The sequence below is a fragment of the Pogona vitticeps genome, chromosome 3 (genome assembly GCF_051106095.1).
Source record: "Pogona vitticeps strain Pit_001003342236 chromosome 3, PviZW2.1, whole genome shotgun sequence".
Lineage (NCBI taxonomy): Eukaryota > Metazoa > Chordata > Lepidosauria > Squamata > Agamidae > Pogona > Pogona vitticeps.
The window spans coordinates 49,081,297-49,096,964 of NC_135785.1; the positions used below are offsets into that span (position 1 = coordinate 49,081,297).

The 15,668-nt window shown below is 44.7% G+C and overlaps 1 protein-coding gene across 4 annotated transcripts in view; it reads left to right on the plus strand.

The window, feature by feature from the left end:
• Nucleotides 1–15,668, plus strand: part of GIGYF2 (GRB10 interacting GYF protein 2) — a 138,016-nt gene that overhangs the window by 81,919 nt on the left and 40,429 nt on the right. For 2 of the 4 annotated variants that reach the window (XM_020787358.3, XM_020787359.3), the window contains exons 11-12: nucleotides 79–276; nucleotides 13,133–13,323. In XM_020787358.3, the coding sequence (XP_020643017.3) occupies nucleotides 79–276; nucleotides 13,133–13,323 (389 nt within the window). The remainder of the gene's footprint in view (nucleotides 1–78; nucleotides 277–13,132; nucleotides 13,324–15,668) is intronic. The other 2 variants (XM_020787360.3, XM_078389361.1) reach the window with 1 other exon arrangement.

The following is a 15,668-nucleotide window of genomic DNA, read 5'->3' on the forward strand; positions in this document are numbered from 1 at the left end:
GAAGAGTTTCTCTGGCTTATTCCTTACATACTGATTCCCCTTCCCAGATCAGTTAAGTAAAATTATCCATCATTTCAGAAGTAACAGAAGAAACAGTGAAAGAATCTTCACCATCCACCAGGTCAGGCACTCCACCAAAACCCCAGGCACAAGAGTCATTGCCAGCAAGCCTGCTTGAAAGAAGAGGAGATTGTATTTCAGAAGTAATAGAAAAAAATAATTATAAAGAGAACCAAACAGAGGATGTCCCATCAGCCAAAGTGCCCGGTAAAGAAGGTAATTAGACAGTTTGGGATGTGTCTGAAGTTTGATATACTGTTTGGGAGAATATATATCCAAAATATTCACATAAGATTATTAACATATAAATTAGACAAGCCAACTGAAAATTAAGTAGTTTTTCAAGCAACACTGAAAGCATGCCAGCCTATAGAGTGTAATAGTTTATTTAGGAATTAAAATTGCTTTGATACAACGCAGTACTTGGAATTTCAGTTCATCTCTTCACTCCTGTCTGTGTTCTTTAGTGTATTCATAGATATTGAGTGCAGAAGAAAATGCCTGTCATTTCTTGTTCTGGGAATGAAGGATGTGTTGAAGTTATATGTAGGGAACATCCCTGCTTTTCTCCTACTTGCAAATCAACTGAGGCTGGAAAGAGACTTTTGTAAGCAAAGACATATGTGGATTGTAAGCAATCTAACAATTACCTCTAGCCTACAGCCAGTCAGTTGCCTTTCATCACTGTAAAGCATTTTCATTTGCAGACTTTAAGTTGGAAAACAATAGCTGCTTCTTCATGGTCTCTGTGAGTGCACACTATAGGGTTTAATTTGCGCTTGCGCAGAGTTTTCTGGAATATTCTACAGCTTATCACGTGTTCGCCAGGACCATCCCCTAGTACATGTGGTCCGCCCATCCTGGCGATTGCCTCAATTCCCTTTTGCTGCTGATGATATTTCTTCTCTCAATGAGCTCTCGGTTTGCACATATCTTCTCTTCTACATTAAAAGAAAAACAGAAGGAAATAAGTGAGAGACTTTTGATTCTATATTCCCTCTTCCAACCACCCCCTCCCCTTCCCTTCCTTTTCCCTTCGCCATTTTATGGCCCCTACAGGGCTGTTCAAACTGTGCACTTTGTACCCCAACAAGGTCCCTCAGACAGACACAATTCTTGTCTCTCTTGCCTCAGAGAATCCCATCAACCTGCCTTGTGCCACTTCTGTAAAAATCTCACAAAGCAGGTTCTTAAAATTCTGGCAATATCTCAGGTCTTTTTTCTGGGAATGCTCCCTTTGTCCTGTACTGGCCATGGAATCTACGCAGCCTTCCCAGGTTCGCTCTGCTTTGCCTGATGTCCGTACAAATTCTCGAACGCTTAAATCTAAATCAATTTCTAAGTCTAAATCCTCAGGATCAAAATCGACACTGATACCAAAGCTCTTCTCGACATCGGAACATTCTAAGCCCAAGAAGTCAAATCTTCTACCGAGCTTCAACCTCCTAAACAAGTATCCTCTACACACACAACTGATAAGTCTATGTCCTCAATCCCGCTCCAGGATGAACTGACTGACTGTCTTGATTCCATTTTGGTGGATGACGACGAATATATACCTTCACCTCTTTTAGTCCAGTCTTCACCATGGGCTAACACCTCGGCTGAGGTGACAATACTACCACAATTGGACCATTTGAGCCCCTCGGGTTGCTCTGTTCTGTGTGTCAGTCAGATTTAGCATCTGTTTTAGCTGATCTGCAGCTCCCACATAAACGATCTCAGAAGACACACCATACACCAGAAACGTGTCCATCCAGTGCAGACCTTCCACAACCTCCAGTGTCTATGGGGTTGTTGGCATCGCATGCTTCCTTAACTGGATACCGCCATCCTAAACGAGTGTACGAGCTTCCAACATACTATGAGCTACCATCCGAGTGATACTGACATCACTCATGCCGTTACTGGCAGCTTCATACCAATCTCTATATCGAGCCAAAGCGCCCTCGGTACTCATACTACTATCATTCTGGCTCCTTGGACTCACAGTCCCCTCTTTGTTAACGTCTACGGCCACAAGAATACGATCAATCCTCTTCTGCGGATAATCCCACACTCCCTCCTGTGGTACCAAACCTACAGAAGCCTTCCAGCAAGAGGAGGCATGCCCCTCAACATCCTTCAGTGCAACCACCTATGGTAGCAAAACACTCCCAATCTTCAGCCTTGACTTCAGTACTAACTGTTGAACCTGCCACGCTCTTGCATGTCCAGGCTTCCTCTCTTCAGGTGACTACAACTTATACTGGACTTTCTCCCGCGCCTCTAGATGCAAATCAGTCCCGTCAGCTTAAACATCTTAAACCTCACCATGCTTCCGCTCACTCTCTACCTTCTAAACATGGTACAGGCAAACCAAAGAGCTACACCTTTGATATTCCACCAGATGTTCAGGTCTCTCCATGCCGATCTTCTTCCCTGACATCATCTGATTCTGATACTTCAGGCTCCTTACCACCGCAGGAGTCCCTTCCTAACTTATCAACACCTGACTCTGATGTGGCTGATACCAACCCTCCATCTCCATCAGAAGATTTCTCTTCTTATTCTCAATTGTGGATCTTGACATACAACAACTGGTCCAATTTGAATCAGACAAAGTCTATGAAGATATTAATGAAGATCAGACTCCTCTACTTTGTATGGGATTTATCCTATCTCTTCTAAAACTGATCAAACAATCATGGTCCAAACCAGTGGTGTCCAGCCTTGGCCCTCCAGATGTTCTTGGACTTCAGCTCCCAGAAATCCTGGCCAGCTGTAGTCTAAGAACATCTGGAGGGCCAAGGTTGGACACCACTGGTCCAAACCATCCTCGATACCACAAATCTCTAGAAGAGTTGAAAATTTATACAAAACGCATGGAGACAATATTGCCTTCCTCTCCAAACATCCACTTCCAAATTCGGTAATAATAGATGCTACTCAAAACAGAGCTCGAAACCGTTCTAACACGACATCTAATGACAAGGAAGGCAAAAAGCTCAATATCATTGGCCACAGAGTCTATTCCCTTGCTTCCTTCACTCTGCGCTGCAAATTACTTAGTAGCCATGGGAGCATGCCGTCGGTTCTTATGGAACAAGGCCCTCCCAGCACTTCAATCAGCACCTGGTGACTACAAATCACATTGCCTTGCTTTTCATCAAGAGGCCGTGGCTCTAGTATGTCAAGAGCGCATCACTGCATGACATGTTATTGAGTCTGCATCAAAACACATGGCTACCGCTGTCGCCCTCCAAAGACACGTTTGGCTTCATTCAGCCCATATTTCTGATTCCAACATGCGCATTGAGGACATGCCATTATTGATGGCATTGGCCTTTTCAATAATAAAACTGATGAGATTTTGGACAACCTCAAAAATGAGGACAACAGCATGCTCAAACAACACACAACCGTACTACAGAGCCCAACAATATCAATGGTGTCTCCCCTACTCCTACCAACAATACAAACCCTTTCCTGACGAACAGTGATACCACAGTTCTCCTCTTCCTTTCAACCTCGATATTCTGCACAAAGAATCCTCAACAGTCTTTCCAGTGACCTGACAAGAAAATAAAGCAGTCTTTGACTTCCACACAGCCCAGATTCCACTGTCCTACCCCATGCCCTTCAATACTACTCGCCTTGCAGCCCACCTTCCATCTTGGGCAGCCATCACCACCAACAGTTGGGTCGTCACTTATCATTGCCATAGGCTACGCAATAGAATTCACATTCCTACCACCACCAAGAACAATTCTTGCCACACCATGACATGTCCTTAAAAAGGAGATCCATTCCCTCTTCTTGAAGGATGCTATATCACTCATCACCCCATCAGAAAACTTCCTGGGGTTCTTTTCTTGGTACTTCGCAGTACCGAAAAGAGACGGAGGTCTTCGTCCCATTCCTGACCTCAGAGATCTCAATTACTACATAATCCAGAGCCGTTTTCGCATGGTGACACTAAAACTCATTCTGTCCATCCTTCAAGAGAACGACTGGTTTGCTGTCATCGATTTAAAGGATGCCTATTTCCACATCATCTGCCAAGACCACCGAAATTTCTCAGATTCTGCCTCGGAAACGCTGCCTACGAGTTCAAAGCCCTCCCATTTGGACTTTCCACCACTCCTCATATTCACAAAATGCATGGCTCCCATAGCTGCCCATCTCCACACACAAGGAATCACCATCTTCCCATACATTGACGACTGGTTGCTTGTAGCCCCCTCACATTCTTAAGCACTATACAATATAGACTACACTCTCTCCCTCCTCGAGAATCTGGCCTAAGAGTCAACAAGGACAGAGCTACTCTGATTTCTTCGCAGAAGGTGACTTACATAGGCGCAATTCTAGACTCACGAAAGGCAAGAGCCTTTCTTCCACCGGAACATGCAATGAAGATTCACATTATTCTCCAGCATTTCCAACCTCATGTGATGGTCAACACACACCAGACGCAGCGACTTCTCAGTCTCATCGCATCCACCACATCAGTCATACAGCATGCTTGCCTAAAAATGCACTCGCTGCAAGCGTGGTACCTGTCCCTCTTTGACCCCATATCCGACCCACCTACGAAACAACTAAGAGTTACTCCCGAACTTGCAGCCCAACTACTGTGGTGGGACACCACAGTTAATCTCTTTATGGGCAGACCTTTTGCACCCCTTCAACTCGCTGTACAGGTTACCACAGATGCAAGTCCCACTGGTTGGGGAGCTCACTGCAACAGCCTCCACATTCACGCCCTCTGGTCTCGCTCTGAGGAATGCCTTCATATCAACAACCTTGAGTTCCTAGCCATTTTCAAAGCTTTCTGCGCTTTGGAACCACTAGTTACAGGCGCAGCCATACAAGTAACCACAGACAATACCACTGCACTTTTTTTATGTCAACGAGCAGAGAGGCATCCACTCTCTCCCCTGCTATACCTTACCGTTCAACTTTGGGAGTGGTGCTTTGAACACCATATTTTCCTGATAGCAGTCTATATCTCCACTCAACGCAACCTGTTGGCAGATTCACTAAGCAGACTTCGCACCCAGATGCACAAATGGGTCCTCGACGACGACGTCTTCCACCAGCTTTCCAACCTGTGGGAAAAGCCACACATCGACATTTTTGCCGCAGCTCAAAACACAAAAGGTGCTCTTTACAGTTCCAGAGCAGGAATTAGTCGAGGCTCCCTTGGAGACACACTCATGACCCAATCTACCTTTTTTTTCTCCTTTTCCTCTCTTCCTCAGGACCATTGTCAAGCTCCATCAGGAACACTCAAATGTGATTCTCATCACCCCGTAGTGGCCCAGACAACCCTGGTTCACCATGCTTCACTCAATCTCCAAGGACTTTATCCGCCTTCTCCCCATGCCTTACCTGCTCACCCAGCATCAAGACCAGACCTTCCATCCTGACCTTCTCGCTCTTCATCTCACAGCGTGGAGAATTCACCCTCAGTAGCTACCATTCTAGCTAATGCTAGAAAACCCACTACCATACAGCTTTATACCTACAAGTGGGTGCTTTTCAGAAATGTGCAGCTCAGCGCAACCTCCCGACTAGTCCAACACTAGTTCAAACACTACCTCAGTTCCTCTATTACCTTTTTAGTCATCTCTCCTTGTCTGCTCTCAAGGTTTTTGTATCTGCCATCGCGGCTTATCAGCCAAAGGACTCTGATGCTGCTATGTTCTTCCATCACCCGATGCTGAAGCAATTTCTCAGAGGGGGCTTGAACATATGACCTTCCAGACCCACTCTTCCACCACAATGGTCCCTATACACTGTCCTCTGATGCCTCATACTTCTGCCCTTTGAGCCCCTCACCACTACGTCAGAATGTCTTCTCTCCTTTAAGACCCTTTTCGTAGTTGCTGTCGCCTCGGCACGCAGAGCTTCTGAGCTTGCTGCTCTTTGAGTTGATTTCCCATTTCACCCTGACAAAGTTACACTTTATCCCAATGTCGCCTTTCTCTCAAAAGTAGTTTCTGAGTTTCACCTTAAACAACCCATCTTTTTACCTACCTTCTTTCCTTCGCCGTCCACCAACTTGGAATGCTCCCTCAATCTCTTGGACATCAGACGAGCCTTGGCCTTTTATGTTTCTAGAACTGCTTCTTTCCGCAAGTCTAAGAGACTTTTTGTTTCCCACATTTACCACACAGGGGAACTCTTATTTCTCCCCAGTCCATCTCTCAATGGATTGTTGCTACTATACGCCTTGCATACCAACTTGCTAGACAGCCTCTGCCCATGGGCATTAAGGCACATTCTGCAAGGGCTGTAGCTGCCTCCACAGCTTTCCTGAGAGGCATCCCTATTCATGATATCTGCAGGGCTGCCACCTGCTCAACACTGTTGACTTTTGCCTCTCATTACCATCTGGATGTCAGGGCAAAGTCAGATGCGGCCTTCGGATGAGCAGTTCTGTCACCTGTTCTTCTGTGACATCTATCCGGATAGGTAAACTTATTAATCATCCTATAGTATGCTTTCAAAGAGACCACAAAGAAGAAAGAGAGGTTACTTACCTGTAACTCTGGTTCTTCGAGTGGTCATCTGTGAATTCACACTTCCCAACTGTCCTCCCCTTTGTCCATCATGTCTGTTTCATTTGATACAGTGGCTGGCTGTTTGGGAATTGAAGCAATCTCCAGGGCGGGCGGACCACGTGTACTAGGGGGGCAGTCATGGTGAACGCGTGATAAACTCTAGAATATTCTGGAAACCTCTGCGCAAGTGCAGATTAAACTCTATGGTGTGAATTCACAGATGACCACTCAAAGAACCAGAGTTACAGGTAAGTAACCTGTCTATCTAATGTGCAATTCAACTAATTTTATGGTAGCAAACTAGAGAAAATTAAGTATATGGAGATTATATGGTTTTTCCCTTCTATTAAAGCACATTTGATATACGTATATATTTGTCATTTCTTCTTCATGGGCTCTGTGAGTGCACACTAGTGGGTTAGGTCTGCACTTACACAGAGGTCTCTAGAATATTCTAGAGCTGAAAACATTAGCTAGGACCGCCCCCTTAGTACATGTGGTCCGCCCATCCTAGCGATTGCCTCAGTTCCTTTTTGCCACTGCTGAGGTCTCATCTCCCGAGCTCCGTTGGAGCAAATTGGTTCTTCTGGAAAGGAAACGGATCGTTTTTCAATAATTCATTCGTACTACTGGATGAAATTATATATCCTTGTCTCTCCCCCCACCACCTTTCCCCCCTGTTTCTCCCTTTTCTTGCCTTTTATGGCCCCAACGGTCCCTTTCAGTCTCCAAAAACCAAATCCAAACCTCCAAAGTCTAAATCGTCTGGCTCCACGACTCATTCCATTCAAACCTACATCAAAGTCCACTGGTACCAAACTGAAGAAATTGAAGAAACCATCAACGGAACCACAAGCTTCGGTACTACCCTCGTCAGTACCGAGCTGTCCGACGATCAACCTTGACACTGACAGGGAATCAATTCCACCACCTGTGGGACAGCCGCTTTCCCCTCTGCTCGCCCAGTCCCCATCCTGGGCAGATACCTCAGCTGAGGTAAATGCTTTACAAGATTCAGCCTGTTCGAACCCCAAGTCTTTGGCTGGCTCAGTATTGGGGTGTGAATCTGGATCAATGTCATTCCCAATCCAGTTACTGTTAAGAAAGGGAAACCCAAACCCCACCGTACCAATCAGGCTGCTCTGATACTATTACTTGCCAGCCTCCGAGTCATTCGGGACTTCTGGTGTCACCTGGTTCAAAGGCTCGGCATCATCGGCCCAAACATGTTACTGTTTATGAATCACCAGTGTACTTCCAACCACCACCTAAGCCATACCACCAATATCGTCAGTACTGGCACCACGGTATGGAACAGTTCATCAATCCGCGTATGAGATATGCATACTACTACCAGCCTGACTATTCTTATGGCGGACCCTCGGATGTTGAGATTTTTCCAGTCCTGTTACCGATGCCCCGTACCAAGGGCCACAAGTGCCACACAACTGCAGCCTTGCTCCCGCCGGTACTGAAGAAGCCCAAGTCATCTCGACACTCCGTGCCATCCCATTCTCGGGACTGATCATCTTCAGTACGCACTACTACAACTTATGCAGGACCATTGCCTGAAACCGTACACACTACAAAACCTCAGGAAGTCTGATGCTCCCTCACAACCGATCCAGGAGAAACAAGATGACGGACCTCCTAAGCGTTGGTGAGTCCAACCTTCTCCCGACACATTTACATCTTCCTCATCTCAACAGTCTGACTCTGAGTCTTCGGATTCCTTACCCCTTCAGGAGCCCCCACCCAATCTTGCAACTCCTGACTCGGGCGTCACCAAGGCTAATCCTCCTCCATCCGAGGATTTCACATTATACTCCCAACTGGTCCTTCGCAACGCTAAGGCCATGAACCTCGACGTACAACAACCTACCCACTCTGAAACAGACAAAGGATATGAAGATATAGATGAGAATCACACACTCCCCTTTCATGGGATTCTTTCCATCACTTATGAAACTTACTAAACAGTGCTGGACCAAGCCCTCTTCAGTACCACAGTTCTCCCAAATGGTTGAAAATCTCTATAAAACCCATGTTACCGGCACCGATTTCCTCTCCAAACATCCCCCACCTAATTCCGTGATTGTGGATGTTACTCAGACTTGTTCTCAAAACCGTTCTATCGCTACCCCAAATAAGAAAGAGGGCAGAAAATTAGATATCATCGGTCATAGAGTTTACTGTCTTGCTTCCTTTACCTTCTGGGTGGCTAACTACCTAGCCGTGATTGGGAGCATACCACAGGTTCCTTTGGAACATGGCACTTCCATCCCTAGAGTCAGCCTCTGGGGAATACAAACCCAGGGGTCTCGCATTTCACCAGAAGGCCATGTCCTTAGCCTGTCAAGAGAGGATCACAGCTCGTCACATCATAGAAGCAGCATCCAAGCATATGGTTACTGTAGTAGCCTTACGAAGTCACCCTTGGCAAAGCTCTGCTAACATCTCAGAAGACTCAACAATGTGTTTTGAAGACTTACCGTTCAATGGCTGTGGTCTCTTTGATAATAAAACTGACGAGATCCTTGATAATTTGCAAAAAAATGTGAACACGGTGCGTTCATATAATAGCCTTATTATAGATCTCAATGCTATCAATGGCAACAATACAATGGTCAGTATCAATTCCAACAATACAAGTCATTTCCTGACAAACAGCGGTACTTACCTCACAATTGTCCTCATACCAGCCTCGACAGCATAATCAACGACAGCGCCGTTGTCAGTCATTCAGCTACCCCGATAAGAAAACCAAGCAGAGTATTTGACTTTCCGACTCCTTCATCTTCCATCCTGTCCCACATTCGTACCACCTGTCTCGCACCACACTTTCACGTGTGGGCACGCATCACTACAGATTCTTGGGTCTTATCAATTGTTGCAACAGGCTATACAATAGAATTCCTATCCATTCCACCTCCTCGGATTGTCCTCACCTCTCCATCCACCACTCTCAAATCAGAAATCTACTCTATACGTTCAAAAACCGCTATATCACCCGTCACTCCGAACTCATCTGACCTGGCTTTCTTTTCCCGATACTTCCTTGTTCCAAAATGAGACAACTCCCTACATCCCATCCACGATCTTCACAATCTCAACTATTACATTGCTTAGCAGAGTTTCTGTATGATGACTCTGGAATGCATCCTTCCCTTGCTCCAACATGGAGACTGGTTTTCGGTCATCGACTTGAGTGATGCATACTTCCATATAACCATCGGACACGACCACCGCACATTTCTCCATTTCTCCCTCAGACACACTACCTACAAGTTCAACGCTCTACTATTCCGCCTGTCAACAGCGCCCAGAGTATTCATGAAGTGCATGGCTCCTGTACCAGCGCTTCTTTGCAACCTCAGAATCTCGGTGTTCCCTTACATTGACGATTGGCTTCTTGTAGCTCACTCCCAAGCCCAGGCACTCAAAGACATCGTGGTTACAGACCTCGGCCTCAAGGTCAATCACAACAAGTTGGTGCTGATTCCATTTCAGGGGTAGACTTCATAGGTGCAGGAATCGATTCTCACCACGCCAGAGCTTTCCTTCTCCGGGAGCGTGCAACCAAAACACACACTCTTGTCGACTACTTTCAGCCACACGCATCTGTATCGAGTGCAACAACTCCTTGGCCTCATGGCCTCCACCACATGTCATCCAACATGCCAGATTGAAAATGTGCTTGCTACAGACTTGGTACCTCTTTCTGTTCGACCACTTTCCTATGCACCCACCATGTGCCTACAGGTTACCCGCGAGCTTCCTTACCAGCTCACTTGGTGGATCACACCTTCCAACCTATTTCATGGCTGGCCCTTAGCACCTCTCCAGCTGATGACTCAAGTCACAACCAACACCAGCCCCGTTGGTTGGGCTGCACACTGCAAGGACCTTCATGTACATGCCACATGGTCCTCCCAAGAAAAACTCCTCCACATCAACAATCTAGAATTACTAGCCACCTTCAAGGCATTCTGTGCCTTCTTGCCAGTCATCTCAGGCGCCACAGTCCAGGTCACCACGGACAATACGATAGCATTATATTACATAAATAAACAGGGAGGCACACATTCACTACTCCTGCTCTACCTTGCTGTTCAATTTTGGGAGTGGTGCCTAGATCACCACATTTTTCCAATAGTATTCCACATTGCCACACAGGACAATGCTTGGGCAGACAATCTGAGCAGACAGACTTCTCAGATGCATGAGTGGTCTCTCGACCAAGGGGTTTTTCTCCAGATCTGCAACAAATGGGGTCAACGTAGACATGTTTGCCACAACAAACAGGAAATGCAACAACTACTTTTCAAGGGCAGGGATCGGCCTGAGATCTCTGGGAGACGCCCTCATGGTACCTTGGACCACCCACCTCCTCTACCCTTTCCCTCTAATACAATTCCTCCTCCATACCATTGTCAAGTTGAGGCAAGACCGGTCCAGTGCAATCATGATTGCTCCATATTAGCTGAGACAACCTTGGTTCACAATGCTGACCTCCATTAAACCCAATCCATCTGTCTATCTTGCCTCCCCCATCTCCTCACACAACACCATGGACAGACTTACCATCCCAACCTACAGTCCCTACACTTGACAGCCTCGAGAATCCTTCCTCCTTAAATACCATTCTTTCTCACTCCAGGAAACCCGCTATAAATCAACTTTATTCCTATAAGTGGTGGGCGTTTCAGAAGTTTGCTCAGAAGAATAATCTTCCTACTGCACCTACTACTCTTCAAGCAGTTTTGCTTTTCCTCTACTATCTATTTGATTGTCACTTGTTGTTATCCACAATCAAGGTCTATATGTCAGCTATTGTGGTGCACCAGCCACAGGACTCAGATGCCGTTTTATTCTTTCGACATCCTACCCTAAAGCGATTCCTTTGAAGGCTTGCTCACCTCAACCCACCTAGAATTTCTCCTACACCCCAGTGGTCCCTACACAATGTCCTTCAGTGTCTATCACTTCCTCCCTTTGAACCTCTTGCCACCTCATCAGAATGTCTATTTTCACTCAAAGTTTTGTTTCTTGTGGCCATCACCTCCTCACACAGAGCGTCAGAGCTCATGGTGCTCCCCTTAGACCCCCCTATTCCTTCAATTTCACCCGGATAAAGTCACCCTATAACCGGACATCTCCTTCCTTCTCAAGGTCATTACTGATTTCCGTGTTCGCCAGCCAATCATCCTACCTTCCTTTTTTTCCTAAACCATCGACAGGTGTAGAGAAATCACTCACCTCTTGGATGTACGGCGCACTCTCGCCTTCTATGTCGAAAGGAGTGCTTCCTTTCGGAAGTCCAAGTGCTTATTTATATCTCCTTATCCACCTCAAAGAGGTGCACAAATATCTCCACAAACCATATCATCATGGATTATACAAACCATACACCTGACTTACCAGCTTGCCCAGAAGCCCCTTCCGGCCAATGTCAAGGCTCACTCTATCAGGGCTCTAGCGACCTCTACAGCCTTCCTACCAGGCGTTCCAATTCCAGATATCTGTAGGGCTGCCACTTGGTCAACTCTATCGACCTTTGCATCCCACTATCGTCTGGACATGCGTGCCAAGGCAGATGCGGGTTTTGGACATGCAGTTCTATCCCCAGTCTTGCCATGACATCCCTCCACCTGTGAGGTAAGCTTGTTAGACACCCATTAGTGTGCATTCACAGAGACCACGAAGAAGAAAGAGAGGTTACTTACCTGTAACTCTGGTTCTTCGAGTGGTCATCTGTGAATTCACACTTCCCGCCCATCCTCCCCTCTGTCCGTCATGTCACACACTCTTTGAGAAGCAGCAGTTTTGGTGGAACTGAGGCAATCGCTAGGATGGGCGGACCACGTGTACTAGGGGGGCTGTCCTAGCAAACATTTTCAGCTCTAGAACATTCCAGAGATCTCTGCGCAAGTGTAGACTTAACCCATTAGTGTAAATTCACAGATGATCACTCAAAGAACCAGAGTTACAGGTAAGTAACCTCTCTATTTTTGACACCTTTTTCCCCATGGGGGGGGGGACGGACACAATGTGTCTCCCAGTTAAAACTATACAGTGATTACCATTAAAACACCATAAAAGCAATCATTGAATCTTAGAACAATAAATTTGGAAGGAGCCTGTAAGACCGTTGAGTCCAACTTCCTGCTCAAAGCTGAAAAACAATGAAAACATTTTTAAAGTCTCTAAATTCAGGTTGGCACTGAGTAAAGCTGCTGCAACAGAGGAGTGGTATGCTCCCTGTAACCTGCAGTCTAGCTGTAGCAGTTTGAACCTGCTGAAGTTCCAAATATTTCAAAGGTGGCGTCATGTAGAGCACATCACAGTAATCCAGATGGAAAGTGACTAAGGAGTTTGTCACCATAGCAGGGGTAGGTACATATGCGAAGGGAGGGAAATAAATTAGGATGAAGTAGCCCCCCCCCTTTAGAGTTCTATATAAGTTTTCTAGTCCAGGAGTTTGTAAAGGAATTTCATATTCATTATTTTCATTCCCCTAGAGCCAACTTCTGTTGTCCAGCCTTTACTGCATATACTTCCAGAAGCAACTTCCCCTGTTCCTCTTCCTCCTTCAGAGTCTAATCCAAATTCTGCCTTAAGACCAGTTCAGACTTCAGTCACAGCTGCACCAGGCATGGGGAGTGTTCCTTCTGACCCTGATGATGAAGAGGGCCTAAAACATTTAGAACAGGTAGAATGTCTCTATCAGTTACTTACTCATTTATTTTTAAATTTGTTCTTCTGGAAGAAGATACTACTTTCATTTCTTCAGAGAATGTGTATGTCTGTGTTCTAAACTTTGAAAATTAATATTATTGTCACCAGAAGTGTATAGATAATGGTTTGGAGTCAGTGTTCCTTCTAAGCTATGTATATGCACAGAGCTCCCATCAGGGCTGCACACCAACAGCTAGAGTTGGGGCTTGTTTAATTCTGGCTTAAACTGGAACCATGCCTCCCATGCAGCGGGGCCAAAAATTAGACGGAACATTTTTTGGAATGTATTTAGAGGTTGCAAGCTTTGAAAACTCTCATTTCCCTTCCACTGATACAAGTTTTCTAAAAAGTTAAATTGGAAAAATAAATTCTAAAATTCACAATGTTTGTTTGGTTATTTTTATTAAATGGAACTTTTTAATGACCCAACAGCTCATAAGTATTGTTGTTATGTGTTTTCAAGTTGCTTCTGATTTGTGGCAACCCTATGAATTAGAGATCAGCAGAATGTACTGTCCTCAACAGCTCTGCTCACCTCTTGCAAATTCAAGCCTGTGCCTTCTTTTAGGAAGTCAGTCCATCTAAAATGTCTTCCTGTTTTCCTGCTGCCTTCTATCTTTCCCAGCATTATTGTCTTTTCCAGAGAATCCTGCCTTCTAATGATGTGTCCAAAGTAGAACAGCTTCAGTTTTATCATTTTTGCTTGATTTGATTTAGTACCTACTTTTGTCTTTCTGCCAGTAGGATGGTGTCATCTGCATATCGTAAACTATTTATGTTTCCTCTACAAATTTTACCTCCTCCTTCATCTGAATCCAGTCAGCCTTTCCATATTATATGTTATATGTACAGATTGATTTTGATCTTGGTCTCCAGTGATACAACTTTACACTTGATGATCTTTTCTAATTCCTTAATTGCTGCCCTTCCGAATCTCAGTCTTCTGATTTCTTGGCTGCAGTCTCACTTTGGATTTATAGGATGATTGAACCAAGGTACACAAAATCTTCAACAATTTCAATTTCTTCATTGCCAACCTTAAAGTCATGTAGTTCTTTTATAGTCATGATTTTTGTCTTAATATTGAGCTGCAGTCCTGCTTTGGAATTTTCTTTCACTTTCACTAAAAGTTCTTTCAAGTCATTGTAGCTTTGTGCCAGTAAGATGGTGTCATCAGCATATCTTAAATTATTATGTTTCTAATTTTCACCTCTTCATTGGAATCTGGGGAGTATGAATCAACGTAAACTAGAAACCATAAAGCAAGAAATGGGACGTTTAAACATTTCATTGGTTTGTGTCAGTGAACTAAAGTGGATAAAAGTGGAATACTTTCAATCAGACAACTACAAAATCTTCTACTCTGGAAATTATAAACCCAGAAGAAATGGAGTGGCTGTAAAACTGAGAACTGTTACAGTAATCTTTGCAAAGAAATAGAGGAGTACCAGCAGAGGGAAAAATGAGATCTTTTCCAGAATATCAAAAAATTCAATGGAAAGTCCATAGTTATTTGAAAGGAAATATTTTATTAGGGGAAAAACATTAAACACATGTGATGTAGTTTAAGTATTACATGCAAACTAATTTGGAACTTTAAATGGAAATTATTTTTATTAGAATGCTTGACTTTCAGTGTGTGCCTGAACATGAGCTTTCTTCATTTTTAAAAATGTAAGGTGGGGGAGCACTCAGAACTCTTGACAGATAGATGAATCCTGTGTGTAGGCATCCTTTAGTCTTGAGAGACTGTGGTAACATGCTCTGAATAGAGGTCTTTGAACAGTGTCTAGTGTGGTTGAGAAGGCCAATTTGAGAGTGACAATCCCTCCCACACTGAAGACAAATACAGTCTGTCCCCTGTCCAGCTCCCTTGATTTTGCTGGTTTCAGGACTGCCTCTTTGCCTCAGCCTGCTGAACAAGTGTCTCTTCAAATTTGGAGAGGCCATGATGAATCTTAGCATACCCAATAATACACAGAGTTTAACTGTCTTCCCTCCACTAAAAATATTACAGTTTCACTGTCAATGTAGAATGAGTTGCAGTATTCCAGTTTCAGAATGAGACAATTTTGTTATCAATTCATTGTTTCCAGTTAATTTTGAGAGATCCTTGTGGATGAGAGCTTTGTGGATATTCTGGACTGCCAGAAAGCTGAATAAGTGGTTCCTAGCTCAAATCAAGACCAAACTATATCTGGAGGCAAAATGCTGAAACTGAGGCTATCATACTTTGGGTACATCAGAAGAAGACAGGATTCTCTGGAAAATACAATTTTTCTAAGAAAGGTGGAAGGCAGAAGGAAAAGGAAACCAAGT